The sequence below is a fragment of the Helobdella robusta genome (assembly GCF_000326865.2).
Source record: "Helobdella robusta unplaced genomic scaffold HELROscaffold_77, whole genome shotgun sequence".
Taxonomy (NCBI): Eukaryota; Metazoa; Annelida; class Clitellata; order Rhynchobdellida; family Glossiphoniidae; genus Helobdella; species Helobdella robusta.
Window position 1 is genome coordinate 502,105 of NW_008705439.1, and position 21,184 is coordinate 523,288.

The 21,184-nt window shown below is 35.7% G+C and overlaps 3 protein-coding genes across 3 annotated transcripts in view; all 3 read right to left on the reverse strand.

Annotated features, from left to right (window-relative positions):
• The window catches only part of HELRODRAFT_132743 (hypothetical protein), a gene marked incomplete at both ends in the record, with an annotated part of 2,577 nt that extends 5 nt beyond the window's left edge, over positions 1–2,572 (reverse strand). Inside the window, 8 exons of the mRNA XM_009031700.1 lie at positions 1–131; positions 233–358; positions 644–736; positions 1,228–1,281; positions 1,375–1,424; positions 1,759–1,893; positions 2,150–2,291; positions 2,427–2,572. The exon at positions 1–131 is cut by the window's left edge and continues 5 nt beyond it. Coding sequence (XP_009029948.1) covers positions 1–131; positions 233–358; positions 644–736; positions 1,228–1,281; positions 1,375–1,424; positions 1,759–1,893; positions 2,150–2,291; positions 2,427–2,572 — 877 coding nt within the window. The remainder of the gene's footprint in view (positions 132–232; positions 359–643; positions 737–1,227; positions 1,282–1,374; positions 1,425–1,758; positions 1,894–2,149; positions 2,292–2,426) is intronic.
• A 6,008-nt stretch (positions 2,573–8,580) lies between these two features.
• On the reverse strand, positions 8,581–12,004 carry HELRODRAFT_90136 (hypothetical protein; the record flags this gene model as incomplete). The annotated part of the gene is made up of 5 exons (XM_009031647.1): positions 8,581–8,761; positions 10,862–11,003; positions 11,186–11,328; positions 11,453–11,584; positions 11,856–12,004. Coding segments are annotated over 5 exons (747 nt in total), but the record flags the coding sequence as incomplete, so codon positions are not given.
• A 6,209-nt stretch (positions 12,005–18,213) lies between these two features.
• HELRODRAFT_181934 (hypothetical protein) lies at positions 18,214–20,373 on the reverse strand (the record flags this gene model as incomplete). The annotated part of the gene is made up of 6 exons (XM_009031701.1): positions 18,214–18,276; positions 18,613–18,866; positions 19,184–19,305; positions 19,625–19,805; positions 19,984–20,086; positions 20,347–20,373. 6 exons carry the CDS (start codon positions 20,371–20,373, stop codon positions 18,214–18,216), a joined length of 750 nt encoding a protein of 249 aa, XP_009029949.1.
• Positions 20,374–21,184: the final 811 nt, after the last annotated feature.

Consider the following 21,184-nt stretch of genomic DNA (forward strand, 5'->3'; position numbering starts at 1 on the left):
GTTCCAGTGTAGTCTGGCTGATGGAAAAATCTTCAAATAAGTTTTCCTTCTTGGCTTTCGACAGCATGTCAAATACATTGGACAGTGATGACGCTTCGATCTTCGCGTTATAAGATAGAACGTTAAAATTTCTGAAATTTAATAATAATAATTAAAAAAATAATAAAAATAGTAATAATGATAATAATCATCCTTATCGTCTTCATCATCATCGTCATCATCGTCATAATACCTTTGCTCTAGAACGATCTCTTTGAACTTCGACCTTATATATTTAGTGACCTCTTCAACCATTTTGTCTTGCTCAGCTTTCGGTACTATCTTCAGTTTTATCAGGATTGTGTATCCCTTGTTGAACCTGGGATGGTGATGACGTCATTACGATGTTATGATGGTTCTGACGTCATTACGATGTTATAATGGTGGTGACGTAATTATGTGATGATGGCGTGATGAGTATGATCATCTCAAAGGCGTGCTAATACAATAGTGAAGTATTTTGTTTGACAGACTGACTGATTGGATGTTAGACTGAGATTGATTGATTGACTGATTGATTGATTGACTGATTGATTGACTGATTGAAATACTGATTGATTGAATGATCAAAAAAGTATTTGCGAAAATGTAATCAGCTAGTTACTTAGATTTAATATGTTGCAGACTGCCAAAACACATCAGGCGTCCAGAGACTTGAATGGTTAGCCGGTGGCACAGCGATTCACATTCTTCCATACTGAAAAAAAAGAAATATAAGCCAATCAGCCAATCAATCAGTCAATCAATAAATTAATCAGTCAATCAGTTAATTAGTTAACTAATTAATTAATCAATCAAATAATTCACAATTTCACAAATATTCAGTAAATCAGGTAATTAATTAATTAGTTATTTAATTAATCAATAAAATAATTCACAGTTTCACAAATAATCGGTCAATCAGTTAATTAATTAGTTAGTTAATTAATTAATCAAATAATTCACAATTCTTTTATTAACCATCCAGTCATGCAATCGTTTTGACGGTTGGTCTGTCAGCCTAACAGTTAATTATGCAACCAATCAAATAACCGTTCCATTAATTAATTAGAGCAGTTTAACAAACCAAAATCATTCAACCAGCTGACCAACCTATCAGAATGAAAATCAATCAATCAGCCAACCAATCAGAACTGATCACCCAACCAGCCAACCAATCAGAACTGAACTGATCACCCATCTAATCACCTGTGAGTGGTCAACAAAACTCCGTGACCTGTTTCCGTTGAACTAGCGATGCATCTGTCAATATTAGTAGTTGAAGTAATAGTAGTAGTAGCAGCAGCAGCAGCAGTAATATTATTAATAATAATAAGTTATGATGGTTGTTATAACCTCCAGACGTACGAGCGAGCACCTGGATCAACTCCAGTTGTTGGTTCATCCTTTGTTATTATTATTATTGTAAATATTATTGCTATTATCTTATTTCCTCTTTCTTTCTCTATTTCTTTCTCTCTCTTTCTCTCTCTCTCTCTCTCTCTTTCACACACACATATACATACACACACACACACACACACATATACATATTTTTACGCGCACACACGCCAACATACAAACACATTTCATTGAATCCGAACGGTGTTTGAACATTGTTTAACTGTGCGTAGCATTCATTCGAACTTTCACATGTGCAGTACACACGTACATATATATACACACACAAACAAAAACACACATAAATACACCCCTACACGCACGCACGCACGCACACACCAAACAAATAAGATCCGGATTGCCGATTAGTGAAAGTGCAACGGCCAGTTTTCTCCTGTTTCCGCCCGATAACTTACCTGGCAAGTAGTTGGCGAATTTTTTTAGGCCGAGATTGTCCAAACCCCATTGCACAATCTTCGAAAATTAATATTTTTTTAATTACATCATTGATTGTTCATTGGATATTTATTTTAAATTTACCGAGCAAAAGTCAGCACCATCTAGCCAGCAATAACCACACACACAACACACACACACACACACGCACACACACACATGCACACACACACATGCACACACACACACACGCACACACACACATGCACACACACACACACACACGCACACACACACACACGCACACACACACGCACACACACACGCAACTAACTTCAGAAACTTTAGACTTAGGGGCACCTCTAAACCTGGAGAACATTGCCAGGTGTTCTTGGACACTCATCATGGAGCACATGGCGTCGAACTGCGGGCAGTAACCCAAACGCTGTCTCGTTTCTTTCAAGTTTTTCGTCACGCTGTGTTGTTTTTGTGTGTTTGCTATGTTTGTTTGTATCAGTCTTTCTTTCTCTCTTTTCTTTTTCTCTCTCCTCTCTCTTTTTCTTTCTCTCTTTCTTTCTTTCTCTCTCTCTCTTCATTCATCCACTACTGACCTGTAACCACTGATGAATGCATCACCAGAGGTGATAGGAATCTCACTGGTGATCATCTTGAAGAGGGTGCTCTTTCCCGCCCCGTTGACTCCGAGCAGGCCAAAACATTCTCCCTTCCGGATCCCAAAGGAAATTCCCTGGACTGCCCTCTGGGATCTGGCGGATGCTCCCGTCATTACGCTCAGCAGTTTTCCTATGATTCCTGGCGTGAAATCCTGTTATAATTATTATTATTTTCATAATTATTATTATTATCATCATAATTTTATACTTATTATTATTATTAGTAGTAGTATTATTAGTATATTCTGTCATAATAATTATTATTTTCATAATAATTATTATTATTATCATAATTTTATACTTATTATTATTAGTAGTAGTATTAGTTGCATACGATTGTTATTGCATACACAACTATTACAACAACAAAATCAACTACTACTGTTACTAGTATTATTATTATTATTACTACTACTACTACTACTACTGCTGCTGTTACTGCAGCTACTACTGCTGCTTCTACTTACTACAACTACACAAACAAACAACAAAGACAACCAGACGACCTTGTAAACTTCTTTCACCAACAGAAGGTCTTCTTTATTGCCCTTGACCTTGACACTCATGACCCTTTTTTTCTCGGCGATGACGTCACTGTCCACGTCAGTGAAGACGCCTGGTTTGAATGGCTCTTTCTTATTTCTGTTGTAATTATTAATATAATTATTATTATTGTTGTCAACACACACACACACAAAACACACACACACGCACACACATGCACACACACTCACATTTTACTTAGTATGGCATCAGTCAGCAATCCACTTTCTTTGACGAAAATAATGAGCGAGTAGAGAAGGGCCTCTACAATGAGTAGAGGGATTAAATCCATCCATTCCGATTGGGTCACCGACATTTTACCACCTTCTTCGCCTTGGGAATGTACGTACGTGTGAAAGTATATATGTGTGTGTGTACGTGTGACTGTGTGTGCGTGTGTGTATGTGAAATTATGTGTGTGTGTGTGTGTGTACGTGTGAATGTGTGTGTGTGTACGTGAAAGTATGTATGTGTGTGTGTACGTGAAAGTATGTGTGTGTGTGTACGTAAAAGTATGTATGCGTGTGTCTACGTGTAAATGTGTGTGTGTGTGTATACATACAACTAAACAAGCAAACGAACAAACGAACGAACGTACGAACGAACGAACGAACACACAAACATACTTCTAGATTTTTCCACTTCGTTATACTTTTTCTTTCCGCACTCGAGTATCGTTTTCGTGAAGGGCCAACCTGGTAGCAAGAACATCACAATGACCATGGTCAAAGTCAGACCGCCCTTCTTCTTCTTACTAATAGTCTCCTTCACTATGAACACCAATGACGGCCCGATGACGCTAATAATCGATAGTAAGGTACCGAACGTATAACCGGTACTTGGCTCTGAGAAGACGTTTGATAGCAGATACACGTAAGGTACTGCTGCCATTCTGCCGCCGTGCGTTTTGGTATGTGTTTGTGCTTTGAGAGGAAGGAGAGAGAGATAGAGAGAGAAGAGAAAGAGAGAGAAAAGAGAGAGAGAGAGAGAGAGAAAGAGAATAGAAAAAAGAGGGAGAGAGAGAAAGAGAGAAAAAAAACTGTAAATAAAAAAAAATGAAAAGAGATTCTTCTTCAAAGACACATGCATTGATTCATTTCTGTATAAAATCATTAACTAACTAACTATAAAACAATCACTATTTAACTCGCTAAATTATCCTCTATCTATCTATAATAAACTATCTACGTCAAAATTACTCGCAAAAATGAAATTATTAAAAGACAATATTATTTTTGGCCAAAACGAGGGTTAAATTATAAGTGGGGATAAATATTTTGCGCCAAAAAGAAAATAAATATTTCCCACCAAAAAGATAATAAATATTTCCCGCCGAAAATACCCGTAAATGATGGTGACGAATACTATTTGAATGCCAGTTCCCACATCAATGACGTCACCCATGTTGCTGATCATGAAGATTGTTATCGTTATAAGAACTGAGAGACCGAACATCAGCTGTTGTTGTTGATGTTGTTGTTGATGCTGTTGTTGATGTTGTTGTTGATGCTGTTGTTGATGCTGTTGTTGATGTTGTTGTTAATGTTGTTGTTGATGCTGTGGTTGATGTTGTTGTTGATGCTGTGGTTGATGTTGTTGTTGATGATGTTGTTGTTGATGCTGTTGTTGATGCTGTTGTCGATGTTGCTGTTGTTGATGTTGATGTTGTTGTTGATGTTGTTGATGTTGTTGTTGTTGTTATTGCTGATGATGTTTTGTATTATTACCAGCAATGTTTTAGTTATAGTTACTATGATTATTATTGCTACACTATCACCATTATCACCAGAATTGTAATCACAATCAACAATCAGCCAATCAATCAGCCAATCAATCAATCAGTCAATCAGTCAGTCAATAGTATATTTCAATCACAGCAGTCAAAATCTCGAAAACCGTCTTTATTCTTATCATTTTCCTCCTCATCATCACCACATCTTTTCCTTCATCATCATCATCATCGTCATCGTCATTGTCATCATCATCATCATCTTCATCTTCAATTCTTCAATATTCTCTCTCTCTCTCTCTCTATCTCTCTCTCTCTCTCTCTCTCTCTCTCTCTCTCTCCTGTCCTTCACCATCTCACCATATCCCAGCAAAAGTTAGTAAGCCAGTAGACTAGGAAGTGGACACCGCTGACGTCTTGGAGGTGTTTGAACCCGGTCCTTCGTTCGTCGACTGCGAATATGCCGAAACTCGGAGGCACCATGCTTATAACCAGGCAGTACAAAATGTACAAGAGGAGATTCTTCATCAGGCCTTCGCTGTATGTTTGTGTTGTGCGTGTATGTGTGCGTGTATGTGTGCGTGTATGTGTACGTGTGCATGCGTGCGTGTGTGTGTGAATTGACGTTGCTTTGTACGTATGTTGATTGTCTGTTTGCGCCTTTGTGTACATTAACCATTTCGGGTTATTTTCCAGTGAATTGTGGTTACGCCGTGTAGAAATTATTCAATAAAATGTGAAAAACGCCACGAACGCGGATACAGGCGCGTCTGATGTTTGGAGTGGTTGGTTGATGAGGGCGATGCCAGCAGTGTGGGAGTCTAGGAGGGACCTCAAGACCAGGCTGTTGATGGAGTTGATGTAGGAGGCTGGCCCTATTATGGCGTTCGGTTTGTACCAAACCTGGGCAGGTGTAGTGTTGTTTTGGAATTTTTTCTTGATGATATGGCTTCGTTTGGAGTTCACAGTAAACGATTAACATACTAAAACTGAATATCTGTTGTTGGTTTAATTGCAATTAATCATATTAACGGATATTACTTTCAATGTTATTGACATTTTTTTAAAAAAAAGTTCAATCGACCAACTCTTATAATATTTTTGTCAGCAGCCTTGCAAGTTTTAGCGAAAAAGTTGAGAAATTTTCTATGCGGTAGACATTCAGAAGAGTTAAGCGTCATTCGCATGATGTCGTAAATACCGAATATAATACCGGATGTTATTAGCAGGTTACCTGACTCTGTGATGAACTCGTAACCGCCGAATCTGAGATAGCGGTAGAGGATGTTTGTGTGTTTGTGTGTGTCTGTGTGTGTGTGTGTGTGTGTGTGCGCGCGCGTGTGTGAATATCTAAATGCATAAAAATTTCTAATGGTTTTTTAATATGAATTTGTGATAGCCTCAAAATCATCTGCTTAAACCTGTCGTCCTGAAAGTCAATCAGAGAAGCCAGCAAGTACTCTGATACGTCATAATTAGTGAGGTTGTATATCGTATCGGTTGTACCGATATCTGCCTTCGACGGTTCCGAACCGAATGCTGAATGGTAACATCGCTATTATTACCATAAGCACAATTGTAATTAGTCTCTTTGGATTCTTCCCAACATTTACACCATTATTTAATTATTATGATTATTATTATAATCATATTATAGATTAATTACGATCATATTTATTATATTATAATTAATTATGATCATAATTTATACTCACCGGCGTCGCATTTAAGCGGTTTTTTTTGACAGTAGCAGTTGCGGCTGTAGTCAGGGTCGTAGCCGTCATTATAGGCGATTAGGCTGTGGCCCGTTGAGCGCTTGCACGGAATGTTTCTGTCGAGAATAGTAACTATAAAATTATTTCAATAACTAATTAATCAAATTAAATAATTATTAATGTAATAATAATGGTAATAATAATATTTTTAATTAAAGAATAATAAAGATGTTGTAATATTTTTAATGGTTAAGATTAGTAATAAGGAATGGTTTAATCGCAGTACAATATTATTCACAATTTTTAATAATATTAAATATAATTATAATATAATATTAATTACTATTATTATTTGCATAATTATTATAAAATAATAAAAAAATTATAACTGCTAACGGCATTGAGTATTGCTTGAGACATCGGTTGGATAGTCCAACTGCGTCAAACAGGGCCGTCTCTATGTGCTCGGCACTCCATCTCAAGTTCGGGCTGTTTCTTTTTTCAGAGATGATGATGACGAAGGATGATGAGGATGTTTGTGGTGATGATGATGATTGTGATGATGATGACGATGATGATGATGGTGATGTTGAATAATATTAGGTTTATTTGCCAAACTATTTTCTTTAAAAACCGAAAATTCAAAACGAAACTCATTTTATTTTAAGAGTACCAAATCTAAGGACTAACAACAATTCAACCAACGTTTAAACTACTCAACATAAGACCTTCAACATTCAGCCTTTGACGTTCAACATTCAACTTCGACCTTTGACCTTGGATACTTACGCGACAAAGACGACCAATGGCTTGGATGACCTCATTGTAATTAGGTAGGGATTTAGTTCCAATTTTCTGTGGTCAGCCACTTTCTTCTCCAACTTCTTCACCAAAATTACAAAAAGCAAAAAGAGGGCGCACGGTAAAATGATCTAGAGTTGTGTTGACGACGATGATGACGACGACGATGATGCCAATGATGATGACGTCAACAACAAAACAGCAGCAAACTGCGACAAACATAAACCGACCTGCGTTATAAAACTCATCTTGCTCCTTTTGAGAAACCAAAATCTCTTCATGAGCATGCTAATAGCCTGAGACTGCATCAGGATCTGTCCGGATTGCTTCTTGAAATCCGGACACATTTCGAACTTTTTATCCTCTTTGTCGTTATAAGGTGACGATGAAAATGATGATGATGAGAAGAATTGTAATTACTTACTAGTGAAGCAAGCATAAGAATTGTAATAAGTATAAAGATCGATCGTATGAACGAACTAACGAATGAATAAATAAATGAATGAACAATAAATGAATGAATGAACGAATGAACGGAAGTCCGGATAAATTAGCTAACTATCTTTCCCCGCCGTTTCCGGCTCAGCCAACCTCTCGGCTTCTTCCAAAACTTGCAAAAAAACCTTTAAAAAAAATTTTAAATTTCATCAAAAAAAAAATGAAAAAACAACTTGAAATAATAACTCAAAATTCAAATTATTTAACTTCCATAAAAAATTTCCATAAAACGATGAATAAATACAACAAAAAATGAACAAAACATAGAAAATAAACGGAAAAACAAATCCGCTACCACCGACCTCTTCCAAACCGGGACTCGACAGCCCGTAACTCTTAATATTCAGCGGTTTCTTGACCAGTTCAATCTCCTCAAAGAGATATAAATAATCCTCAGAGGAATGATCGTCAAACGGAAGTAGGAACGTCAACTCGTTGGCAACGAAGGATTCCATGTGGAGGATAGCTCCGGGTGAATGTCGTTTCACTATCTGGTTGGGATTGATTGTCGGATTGGTACAACAGTTGGGATTTGATACGGGATTTGAAACTTAAAATGGGAGTAATTAAAAAATTAAGGATTAATATATGGATTAGATATTATCTATGGAATAATAAATTTAGATCTTTTTAATTTGAGGGCAAAGAATTTCATTGGAACGTGGGAAAACACCCAACAACCGACTTCAATTATTTTCTCCGTATTTCCGTTCTTTCTCGATTCTCTGGCATCTTTTAAGATATAAATTTTTAATAAATAATTATTAATAATAATAAAACCAGCAGACAAAATAATAATATTAAATTAAATAATATGATAATAATAATAACCATATAGTTCGACGGTCAGTCTGTAGCCTTTGCTAAAAGTCTTCTTAAGAAACATTGGTGATCCGGAACAAATCAACTGCCCCTTCCAGATGATGGCAATCCGGTCACTCACGTAATCCGCCTCATCCATGGCGTGAGTCGATATTATCGTTGTCCTTCCTGGGAGATGGGTTGATTGCCACCGACGATTACTCGCTAGGAACCGATATTGCTTATTACCGACCGATTTATTACTCATCACTTACTGTTGTTCACTAATTAAAAACCGGCAAATTACAAGTAAAAACTAGTATGGACAATTTCTACAATACTGGTCAATAAACGGTGACTTATTTCTATTCGAAAATTAAATACATTCATACACACATACATACAAACAAACATACATACATACATACATATATACATACATAAATACATACATACATACATACATACATACATACATACATACATACATACATACATACATACATACATACATACATACATACATACATACATACATACATACATACATACATACATACATACAAACATACATACATACATACATACCTACATACATACATACATACATACATACATACATACATACATACATACATACATTCGCCTACTTGGATGACATTTCACTTGGTGGAAAGATTGAAAATGTGCTGATGGATTTGAATTCAATTGTGGGTCATGGGACTGATTTGGGTTTGAAATTAAACTTTAAAAAATGCGAATTCTTCACAAATCATCCAAACTTAATAGAAAATTCTTTCAAAATTAAACAGTTTCCTAAAAATGACATCGACTTTCTAGGCTCTTTCCTATTTCCTTGCAATAAACGTAATATTTTCTGGGGTGAAAAATTGGAAAAATTTAAATTTATTATGTCTAGACTGAAGGTAGTTTCGAAGCATGATGCCTTGACCTTGCTGTTGCACGCAATGTACTTGCCTCGTTTGACTTTTTTTTTAAGAACGTCGCCCAGCCTCGATAATTTGATGCTTCAATGTTTTGATCAAACGCTCCGTGACGGCTTCCAATCGATTTTCAACGTTCCCCTTGACCAGAAAGGTTGGTTACAGGCAACCCTGCCCATCTCGGTTGGTGGCTTAGGTTTAGGTACCGTGGTGGATTTAGCACCTTCTGCCTTCTTGGCTTCTGCTGCTGCCACGGTGTCTCTCCAAAATTTTTTGTTGCCCAGGGATAAAATATATTCCGACAATTTCAGAACCCAAGTTTTTGATGGGTTCCGGACCGTCCACGGAGTGGAGATTTGTATCAAAACCCGTTCTCAAAAGGAGTGGAACACTCCATTTATCAGCAGCTCAGTTGCTAAGCTGCTGGATTTGAACCAATCAAATTTTGATAAAGCCAGGATAATGGCTGTAAAAAGTGAGTTGGGATCATCTTGGTTGAAGGCGGTCCCAAATTCCGCCTGTGGTACCAGGCTGGACGACTCTTGTGTTCGTGTCAGTTTGGGACTGAGACTCGGTTTACCCATTTTAACCGAGTATGTTTGTTTATGTGGGGCCAATGTTGAACCCCTGGGCTACCATGGTCTTTCGTGTTGATTGGGCCCTGGTAGACAGGCTCGACATTCGGCCATGAACGACTTTTTGGTCAGGTGCTTTCAGAGGGCAAACATACCCACAATTAAAGAACCCACGGGTCTTATGGAGTAAGGTAGCCTCAGGCCCGATGGATATACTATTTCACCATGGGCGCAGGGACGTTCCCTTGCTTAGGATGTTACGTTCCCTCACACCATGGCTGAAAGGTACATTAATCTTACCTCACAGGAGGTGGGTGCCGCTGCCTTAAGAGCCGCAGACTTTAAAAATTCAAAATATGCGGCTCTTGCAGAAAGCAAAATTTTTCAACCAGTCTGCATTGAGACCTTTGGTCCAACCGATGCTCAGACTCAGAGTTTTCTGAATGAACTCTGTAGCAAGATTTTAGAAGTATCGGGTGACCCATTAGATAAGAGTTATGTAAAGCAATCCTTTTCTATTTTACTTCAAAAATATAATTCTTTCTGTATTTTGGATGGAGCGTTAAAATACCTGTCTGTGCGAAGCGTTTAACATAGATTAAAGCTGAACCCGGATATGATTATTACTTCCCTATAGTTCTAATCAATTATGGGTTCATACATACATACATACATACATACATACATACATACATACATACATACATACATACAAAAAAACAAACAAACAAACAAACATACATACATACATAAATACCAAAAACACTGACCATTCCTATATGTTTGTAGCAATGCCCAGATAGATCTTCTAGTGTGGGCGTCCACACCAGTAGATGGCTCGTCCAAAACAATGACCAGTGGTGACCCGAGGTAAGCTATGCCAATAGACAGTAACCTCTTCATACCGCCTTTGTTCAATATTTACTTCTTGTTTATGATATGCTCTGTTCATTTGTGTGATGGTATAATAGTTAAAGGGGCTCTGATCAGGCTCGAATTTCAAGAGATTCCCAGAAAAAACTACACAAGACAAATAGAAATATAGCAAAGATAATTAAAATAAGCAAAAATAACAAAAAAAAACAACTACAACCAGATAGTTCTCTAGATGGTGTGTTGATTTTATTGATGAGGTTCAAATCTCGAATGATGGCCATTGAATCTTTGGTCGTCTGTGCCATCGTCAGACCCTTCAGACGCCCGTAGAACATCATATGCTGTTTCACCGTTAGTCTGCATACGAAGAACGATACAAACTTATTTCATATGAGAAAAAATGATAATAATAATAATAGTAATAACAATAAAACGATAATAATAATATTAATAATATTGAAAGGAATAATTTGTAACACACAGGTCAAAGAGGATATCATGCTGAGGGCATAAGCTAAAGTTCTTTCTGATTTTATCCATGTCCTTGTGCACATCGTATCCATTGACATATACCGTGCCACTGTCTGCTGCCAGTAAGCCCGCCATCACCGACCTGTGTGCGTGTGTTTGTGTTTGTTTGTGTGTGTTTGTGTGTGTTTTAGTGTGTTTGTGTGTGTGTGTGTGTGTGTGTGTGGGTATTTGTTATTGTGTTAGTGTGTGTGTGTGTAGGTATTTGTCATTGTGTTTGTGTGTCTATGCGCGTTTAAGTTTTCTATAATAAAGAGAAACAAGAACATCATATGAGAAAATGTAAAATCATTAGTATGAACAGACACACACACACGCACACATACAAACACACACACACACACACGCAAACAAACATGGTAGTAGATTTCCCGGCCCCATTGTGACCCAAAAAAGCTGTAATTTGATTTTTATAAAAGTCGACACTTAAATGGTCGACGGACGGGACGGGATTGTTCTTGAAATGTTTGAAGAGGTCTTTGACGGCTACCCCGACCTCCATGCCTTTTGGCGTTGGCTCGTGGTAAATGTTGATTCTTGCTGTTGGTACTATGTGAGCTTGTGGCAAAATTGTTAAATTTATTTATTTTGATTTTTACAGAAAAAAAATTAAAATTATTTACGGTTTTGTAAATTTGAAATAAAATTTAATTTGATGTTAAACCTTTTCTGAAACGGAGCCACTTAAATCGTAGCTTCTGAATTTTGTTTAGCTTCAAATTTTCGATGTCGCCAACAGCAGCGGCCACAGCAGCATCGTTTATTTCAACTTCATTTTCATTTCCACCATTCTGTTCATCTTTCGCCTGATCCTGATGATCGTGGTGACCGCGATGACCTTGATGGCCGTGATGACCTTTGCCCCTGTGACCTCGAGTTTTTTTGTGGCGCATTTCTTTGTTATGGTGCCGCCCTCTACCACGTGCTGTAGTCTGACCAAGCTTATGACGATGACGGGTGGGGCCACGGTGATGACCTTTGGTCCCACGATCGGCCCCCCTTGCAACTTTTGTAGGATGGCGGGAATGTTCCTGCTGACTCTTCTTAGTTGTTTTGGAATCTTCTGATTTTTTGTCTTTCTGGGTGACCCCACTTCCACCTCCTCCTTTAGCTGTTCGATGTCTCGTTCGCTGCTTTGTTTGATGTTGCTTCTGAATTTTCTCCCTCCTTCTGCTACTACTTGCGTTCAAGTTGGCATTGCTCGGCAGAGAGGGCTTTGCGTCATCATCTACGTCATCATCTACGTCATCATCGTCGCTTGTAGAAAAATTGACGTCATTTGTAGAAAAATAGACGGCATTATCATCATCTTTGTTGGGATTTCCGCGACCAATCTCGCACGGCCAGCTGACTGAGAGGTTTGCACTGATGTCAGATACTGACAGGATACTCTCTCTCTCCACCTTATTATCTCCACCGCCTTCAAATGCACTACTGGGAAATGTTTCCACAATAGAATTTTTGAGATCACGTTGTTTGTCGTTCTGGAAAACTTCGCTTTTGTTGTGAACATTTTTGTTTGGTTTTTCTTTTTTTCCAGCTTTTGCGTCTGCCTTTTTTTCCGGTTTCGCATCTTTTTTTTTAGTTGTCTTTGTTTCCGGGGCTGTTTGGGTTTTTTTGTAGCCCATCATCTGCAGGGGGAAGTACCAAGGCTTCGGGATTCCAAACTCCCCTTGTGACAAATAAAAAAAGATAATTTTGAAAATTTTTTTTAAATTAATCGAATTTTTTTACCTTTTTTGCATAAACAAGCAGTTCAGCATTTTGTGTCTTTTTTTTAATTTTTAGTTTTTTAACATTTCAATATTTTCCTATCGTTGTTAAAAATATTGTAATTTTTCTCTCTCATTTCTCTCTTTTTCTTTTACACATATCCATACACACATACGCACACACATACACGCACACACATGCACGTACACACGTACACACTCACAAACAAACCAGGAAATACGGCCTGAATGTAAAGTATCAGCAACCAGGTCAAAGCCGTATCAACATTCATGGCGAGGAAGCTAGCGAAGGGACTGAACGAGTCCACGTTGTTTGGGTGACTGGCCATGTTGTTGAGCCCTAAACCCTTGCCCGAGGCTTCAAAGAGGGCAATGTACTTCACCAGGTATATCAAAGGCGTCGGGTGAATTAAATTCTAAGTGAAGTGATTTTCAAAAAATTATTTCTGGAAATATTAATTTAAATTTTTAAAATAATTTCCAAACATCAAAAAACTTAAAAAAAAGACTCACATATAAAAAATTTGCCGGGAAAGATGACTCTGCCTCTATACCATACCTATTCATAGCTACGTAGAAAAAAACAAATGAACTAAGGATGGAAACGAAAGTGGCGATTGTGGGTCTGTTGAAAAATATACTGATGAAGAAGGCTTTTGTGATAAGGTTGCAGAGGAAAAAGAGGTGGAAAACCATGAAGAAACCCGTGCTAGAGAACGGATATATCTTTGACTGTGGTGATGAAATTTGATTGTCTGATTGGTTGGATGGATGGTTGGCTTATTGATCGGTTGGTTGGCTGATTGGTTGGTTAATTGATTAGATAGATGGCTGGTTGATTGGTTGGTTGGTTGGTTGTTTGACTGGTTTCAAAAATTAATTAATTAACTCTAACCCATTGATACAGACATACAAATTAACGAAAAAAATTGTAATAGAATTTTTTCATTCGTACATGCTCAACAATTTCATAACTCAATTAATAACAACAATCCAATGACCATTAGATAAAATTAACTAAATCAAAAAACTTAAAAAAAAATTCTTAAAAACTCGACTAACAGTAACGATAATAGAAAGACCGAGACACGGGATAAGATAAACGAGGAACATGGTAGAGAACCAGGATATCCAATACACGGAATCCCGTAGTCCCATGATGCTCATGAATTCCTTCAGCTTCAAATCCTTCTCTCTGACTATCTTCTCTATTATTCTAGTTAACGGCATGAGCCAGGAAAAGTAGAAAAAGGGCATATAACTCCGCAAGAAATCCTGCTTTCTGGTTTTATTTAATAATAATTATTTTATTATTTATATATTATTTTTTAATTTGTCGATTTGAACGATTATATTTTGTTTAACCATTGTCGGAATAACGTTAATAAAACAGAAACCTAATCGAAATTCTACATAAAATTCAATAAAAAAAAACCCGAAACCCACAAAACCTGCCCACAAAAACACCCCACCACCCCACCCACTGCCACGACACTAACAAATCCACATAAGTACACGGGACCGGAAAGGCATTGATGGTCAATCCGTACTGGGAATTTCCGGTCTGCCGGCGTATGAAGGCCTGCTCGACCAGATCCTGCATGAACAGAAATCCGGATTGTTCGTATTTAGTGAAGGGAGCCTTGCCGAGGGGCGGTGCGTCGACCCTACGTTATTATTATTATTTATTATTATTTTATTATTATTATTTTATTATTATTATTAATTGTTTTATTCTCTCGTCATGTAGTATCTATTATGACAGAATCATTGCGTAAAGTACTATGCTTTAAATATATTTTATACCCTCATAAACTTGTCACTGACGATGAACACGGGTGGATCGTGCATTAAAATTAATTCTACTATATTTTTTATTTTAATTTTATTTTGATTAGCCATGATGTTTTTTGATAATAAAAGAGTTCACATTTTTATTATGATTACTTATAATTATTATCATTTTATTATTATTATTATTTCATTATTATTATTATTATTTTATTATTATGACTTTTTTTACACACTTGGTGAACACTATTTTGCTGGGGGAATCAATGGCCTTCGGGTGCATTCGGATGGCGTACTTCAAGAAATTTCTATCCTCATCAATATTCATTATGTGTATGCCTAGAAAAAAAACAATAATAATAAAAATAATAATAGCAATAATAATAATGGGAACATAGTTTATTTATTCAATCGACACAATGAAACTATAAGATATTTACTAAAATGTTAAAATGAATAGAATAAAAATAATCAATAGAATAAAAAATAATCAAATGTACGATAATAATAATAATAATAATAATAATAATAATAATAATAATAATAATAATAATAATAATAATAATAATAATAATGATAATAATAATAATAACACTAACAATAATAATAATAATAATGGGAACATTCTTTCATTTGCCGAAAAACAAAAACCCAAATGGAATCCATCGAAAATTACTAATTATATATTAGAGTGCAAATAAATAAAATATAAAATATAATGTACGATCCTCTCATGCTCTTTGATGAAATAATAATAATAATAATAATAATAATAATAATAATAATAATAATAATAATAATAAAATCGTAAGGACAATCAGTGCCTGACTTCCGAATCCAACTTTGTGGGATGTAATGTGGCTGGTAATATCGTGCTCGTTTGCTACCGGGATGAACTTGTCGAAGTCTATGCACTGCGTTTGTGTTTGTTTGTGTGTTTGTTTGTTTGTGTGTTTGTTTGTATGTGTAGGTGTGTTTGTTTGTGTGTGTTTGTTTGTGTGTTTGTGTGTGTTTGTTTGTGTGTGTGATAATGGCTGACGACGACGACGATATGGTGATGCGATATTGAATTATATTTTCTGCGATGATCAAACTTTTGAAAAAATGGATGGATGAATGGATGAATGAATAATGAATTAATGAACAAACAAACAGACAAGCGAATGATCAAACAAATGAATGAGAGAATGATCAAACAAATGAATGAGAGAATGATCAAACAAATGAATGAGAGAATGATCAAACAAATGAATGAGAGAATGATCAAACAAATGAACGAACGAACAAATGAACAAATAATGATGATGATCATTTTGATGTTGATGAAAAACAACAAAATTAAACAGTTAATGAAAAAATGAATAGGGAGGTAGATCGATTAATAAATAAAGATACAGACAGATAGACAGACAAACAGACAAACAGACAGACAGACAGTCAGATAAAAGACTAAACATTCATCGCAAACCTCTGCAAAAGATTGAACTGCTGTGAACGGCCCAATGAGTAAACTAACCAGCTGTTCTAAACTGTTCTTATTGTAGCTGTACATCAACTCCATCAGCAAGCGAGAATTCTCCGTCTTTGTTCGAAAGTAATTGGAGGAGGCAGCAATCTGTTTCGTGATCATCTCTGACGTCATCATCATCGTCTTCATCATCATCAACATCAAAATGATCGTCAACATCAAAACGGTCGTCATCATTATCAGAAGCAGCAGCAGAAGCGGCAGCAGCAGCAACAACAAACCTGGAAGTGCATGTGTAGAAATGGCATCTTCTGGCGAACGGCTGTGTACAGCTGCTCGAATTTTTTCCCCATCGTTGAATACATCCTTCCAGACTCTACGATTTCGTCCCAAATTTTTCGAACCTATAATGATAATAACAACAACAAAAACAATAATATTCATAATAATAATAATTATTATTATTATTATTGTTATTATGACCTCGTCCATAATTTCATTGTTGTTGTAGTTGTCGACGTAATAGACGTGTCCAAGGAGGAATCTCGATTGCACGAGTGATTCGGCCGTTTCACAGTCTTTTGGAGTTACAAAATTATTATATTCATAATTATATTATTATTATTAATAATTATTTGTTCTATAGATTAATATTAATTGTGCTCTACGTATGAAAATTACCATTATTAGTTTTTGTTAGATTAAAGAACAAAACAATTTATGCGATATTTAAGTCAGAATTCATTAGTTATGCGCTAGATAAATCACCAATAATTTTGCGCTAGATAAATCACCAATAATTTTGCGCTAGATAAATTATCGTTTAATAATGCGCCAGAATAATTACACCTGACTACTGTTATTAATTATGCGCTAGAAAAATTACTCACTCATGTCTTCATCCTCTTCCAGTTTTAGTTTGGCCGCTTCTTCATCGCCATCTTCTTCCAATTTTTCTTCCTTCACCATATCGCCACAAAAAATAGCTTCCATGTCTACCTCCATACTTTTGTATGTGTGTTTGTACGTGTGTGTGTGCGTACGTGGGTTTATATGTTTGTGTGTATATGTGTGCGTATATGTGTGGTGTGTATGTGTGGATGTGTGTGGGTTTATGTATGTGTGTGTGAGTGTTTATGTGCTTGTTTGAGTATGATATGAAACAAAAATTTGTAAAAATAAATATATGCACAAATGTAATTTGTATTCGAAAATGTATTCATTACAAAATACATACAATACAGTACAAAAATACATACAATACAATACAAAAATATGTACAATTCAATACAAAAAGGTATGCGATACAATACAATACAAACTCAAGTTCAGCGGTTTCTCTATGAAATAAGTATTTGAAGGCCTCTATGAAATTTCTCATCTTTTTAAATTCCGTTTCTATTTGTGAATACTTTAAGAATTAGAAAATTAATGAATGAATGAATGAAAGAAAGAAAGAGAGAATGTATGAATGAATTAATGAACGAACGAAAGAAATGAACAAATGAGTAAATGATGAAGTGATTATTAAATTGCTGTGGTTAAAGAAAAGAATAACGAGAATGAAAGTTGAAAACTTAAATGTATAAGAACAATGGAAGATCATGATGATGATGACGGTTAATAATAATAATAATAACAGCAATAACTACATTAAATTCATAATATTTATAATTTATAATGTTATTTCTCTTAATTATAGTTTAGAAAATTTATATACACTTAACTCACAAAGCCACTGATCTTATCCCAAAGTTTATAAATTTCTGGATTCATTCTGCCAGCCTGTTTTGTGAAGAGTAATTGCTATTACTACTACTACTTTTGCTGCTGCTACTACTGCTGCTATTGCTGCTGCTACTGCTGCTACTACTACTTGAAATTATAAAACAAATGTTACCAAATCAAGGATGCTGTTAAACGACCCAGCAGCTATCAACTTTTGTATTTCTATTGTTCCCTGATAAATAGCAAATAAAGTTTAAAAAGTTAAAAGCCGAATGAATGAATAGATGGATGAATGAATGAATGAATGAATGAATGAATGAACGAACGAACGAATGAACGAACGAACGAACGAATGAATGAATGAATGAATGACAAATAAAAAAAATTACACACCTTTCTTGTTTCAAAAGTACAAAGTTTAGTCTGAACATCGCTATCAGCTAAAATTTTGGAGCCGGACTCAACACAGATCCTGTGGTACAGCATCCCAGCTACGGTCCTGCGATTTTTGTTATCGCTGGGAAACTGTTTAGAGTACAATTCAGTTAAGAGCTTCATTGGACGGAATTTGGAGTTCGCCATCTCGCCAGCCAGACCGGAAAGTCTCCAACCTCTGACCAGGAAGTCCCCTATGAAGTGCTCTTCGTCTGGTTGGTCGGATGGGTGGGTGATGGTGGGTTTTTTGGGTGGAGTTTAGCTGTTTTTTTGAGTGTGTTTGTGAATTAATGAGTGAATGAATGAATAAGTGAGTGAATGCATGCATTAATGCATGAGCAAGTGAGTGAGTGAATTATTGGATGAATAAGTGAGTGAGTGAACGAATGTACACAATGAACGAATGAACAAACGACAATCGAGCAAACGATGGCGCGAATGAACAAACAAACGAATAAACGAATGAGTGCTTGAATAAATTTTTAATATTTTAAACGAGTGAATGAGCAAACGGATGACACGTTACGACCTTCGGAAGTTTCAAACCCCATCAAAGCCTCATGGAACTTGTGCATGTCCAGGGCTTTAAGTTGAAATTCATTTTTGAAAAACTTCAAAAAAACTTTAACCTCTGAGATCACACTAGCCACCCTGTTATTGTTACAGCGATATTATTTATTTTAAATACATCGTTACAAATTAATTCGAATTAAATTAAAGTAAATGTTTCAAAAATTTTGTTTTCTACCATTTAATAATTATTATTTGATTATTTGTGAAGGTTTTTGAGGAATGGCAGGTTGAAAGCCAACAAAATTCGGCAGCCTTATTTTACCAACACCACATTTTTTAACACCGTCTTCCTTTAAAATTTGTATTTAGCAAACGTCTTTGTGCTTTCGAAAAACGTAACGGTTAAATTTTTGGCCTGCCATATTTCAAATCCGGTTCCGGTTATTTTTTTCCTCACTTGGGACTGTTAACAAGTTTTATCAACTTATCACTCAGGGTGTCGTCAAGTCCCTCAGAGTAATCCAAATCCGTAACTTTACTCTGGCTATTGTCGTAGCAAGCGAATCCGGAGAAACACGTGAGTCCTTTTAAAAATGGGAACGTACCAGATGATGGGAGGGGTTGCTCCCTTTTGTGGCCTGTGTGTGTGTGTATATATAAATAGATGTGAATGTGTGCGTGCGTGTATTTGTTGATTTGTTGGGGACGCTATTGATTGGTGTGGTTGATTTTTAAGTATAACTTAACTTATTAAAATAACTAAATTATAAAATAATTATAATTATTAATAATTCTAATGGAAAGAGATCCTCAAACATATTTGAGATTCCGTCGGTGGCATAGTTTCCATCTGCGTTATCATGGCCATGAAGGCAATTACAATGGTGAACGGCACGCATATGTCCAGTACTAGCATCAACTTATTTAAAAATTATTATAAATTTCATGAATATATATATGCGTATTGTATTCTGGTGTAAATATTCTTACTCTCTGACATATCTTTAATAAGATAAATGAGAATTTTACTCAATATTTATTATTTATTTATTATTCTCGTATTTATTTATTCATTTATTTGATATAAATATAAAGAAAATTATAGTCATAATTAAATAATAAAATAATTTTTCTCACTTTGTTTGAGGTTGTTAGCCAGAAATTTTTAAGCATTATTACCTTCATTTGTTCAACGAACCCCCCCATCTTATTATTGTATTATTTGCTTGGTTTGTATGTGTTTGTTGGTTTGTATGTGCTGGTTTGTTTGTTTGCGTTTGTTAGTGTGTGTTTGCAAGTTGGTTTGTTTGTTCGTTGGTTTGTTTGTTTGTTTGTTTGTCTGTTTGTCTGATGCGAACGTGTTGTCAGCAAAATTTGAAACGCTGGTACATAAACAAACGACTTTTAAAAAGTATGAGTCACTGATGACGCAAACATAGACACACTAAACTGCTTTAATTAAATGTTAAAAATTTATATATTCTATGTTTAGAAGGGGCTTTGCTAATATTGTAGTCTAAATTATTAAGTATTAGAAGAGTAAATTTCTCTAGAACATTTTAATTTCGCATTGTTAGCAATAGTTAATCACAGTGTAAAGGTATGATTAACCGTCGAATATTACAATTTTTGTACGGTTATATTTCAAAATTATCTCACAAGCTAAAAACTTCGAAAAAAAAATCTTTCACAAATATTTTCATTTCATAATTTACTCACTGGAAAAATAAAATTTAAATTAAAAACCAACAGATGAGAAGAAATTAATTAAGCTCTTGTTTGCTAGATCTTAAACGAAAACATTCTGACGTTCATTCTAATTACACACACACACACACGCACACACCACACACACACACACACCACACACACACACACCTCTTTTTCCCTTTTACATACACACACACCGCAAACAAAAACACACACACACACACCACACACACGCACACATACACACATACACAAACAACACACATACATATATACACAACACATAAATGTTTATATGTATTTTAAC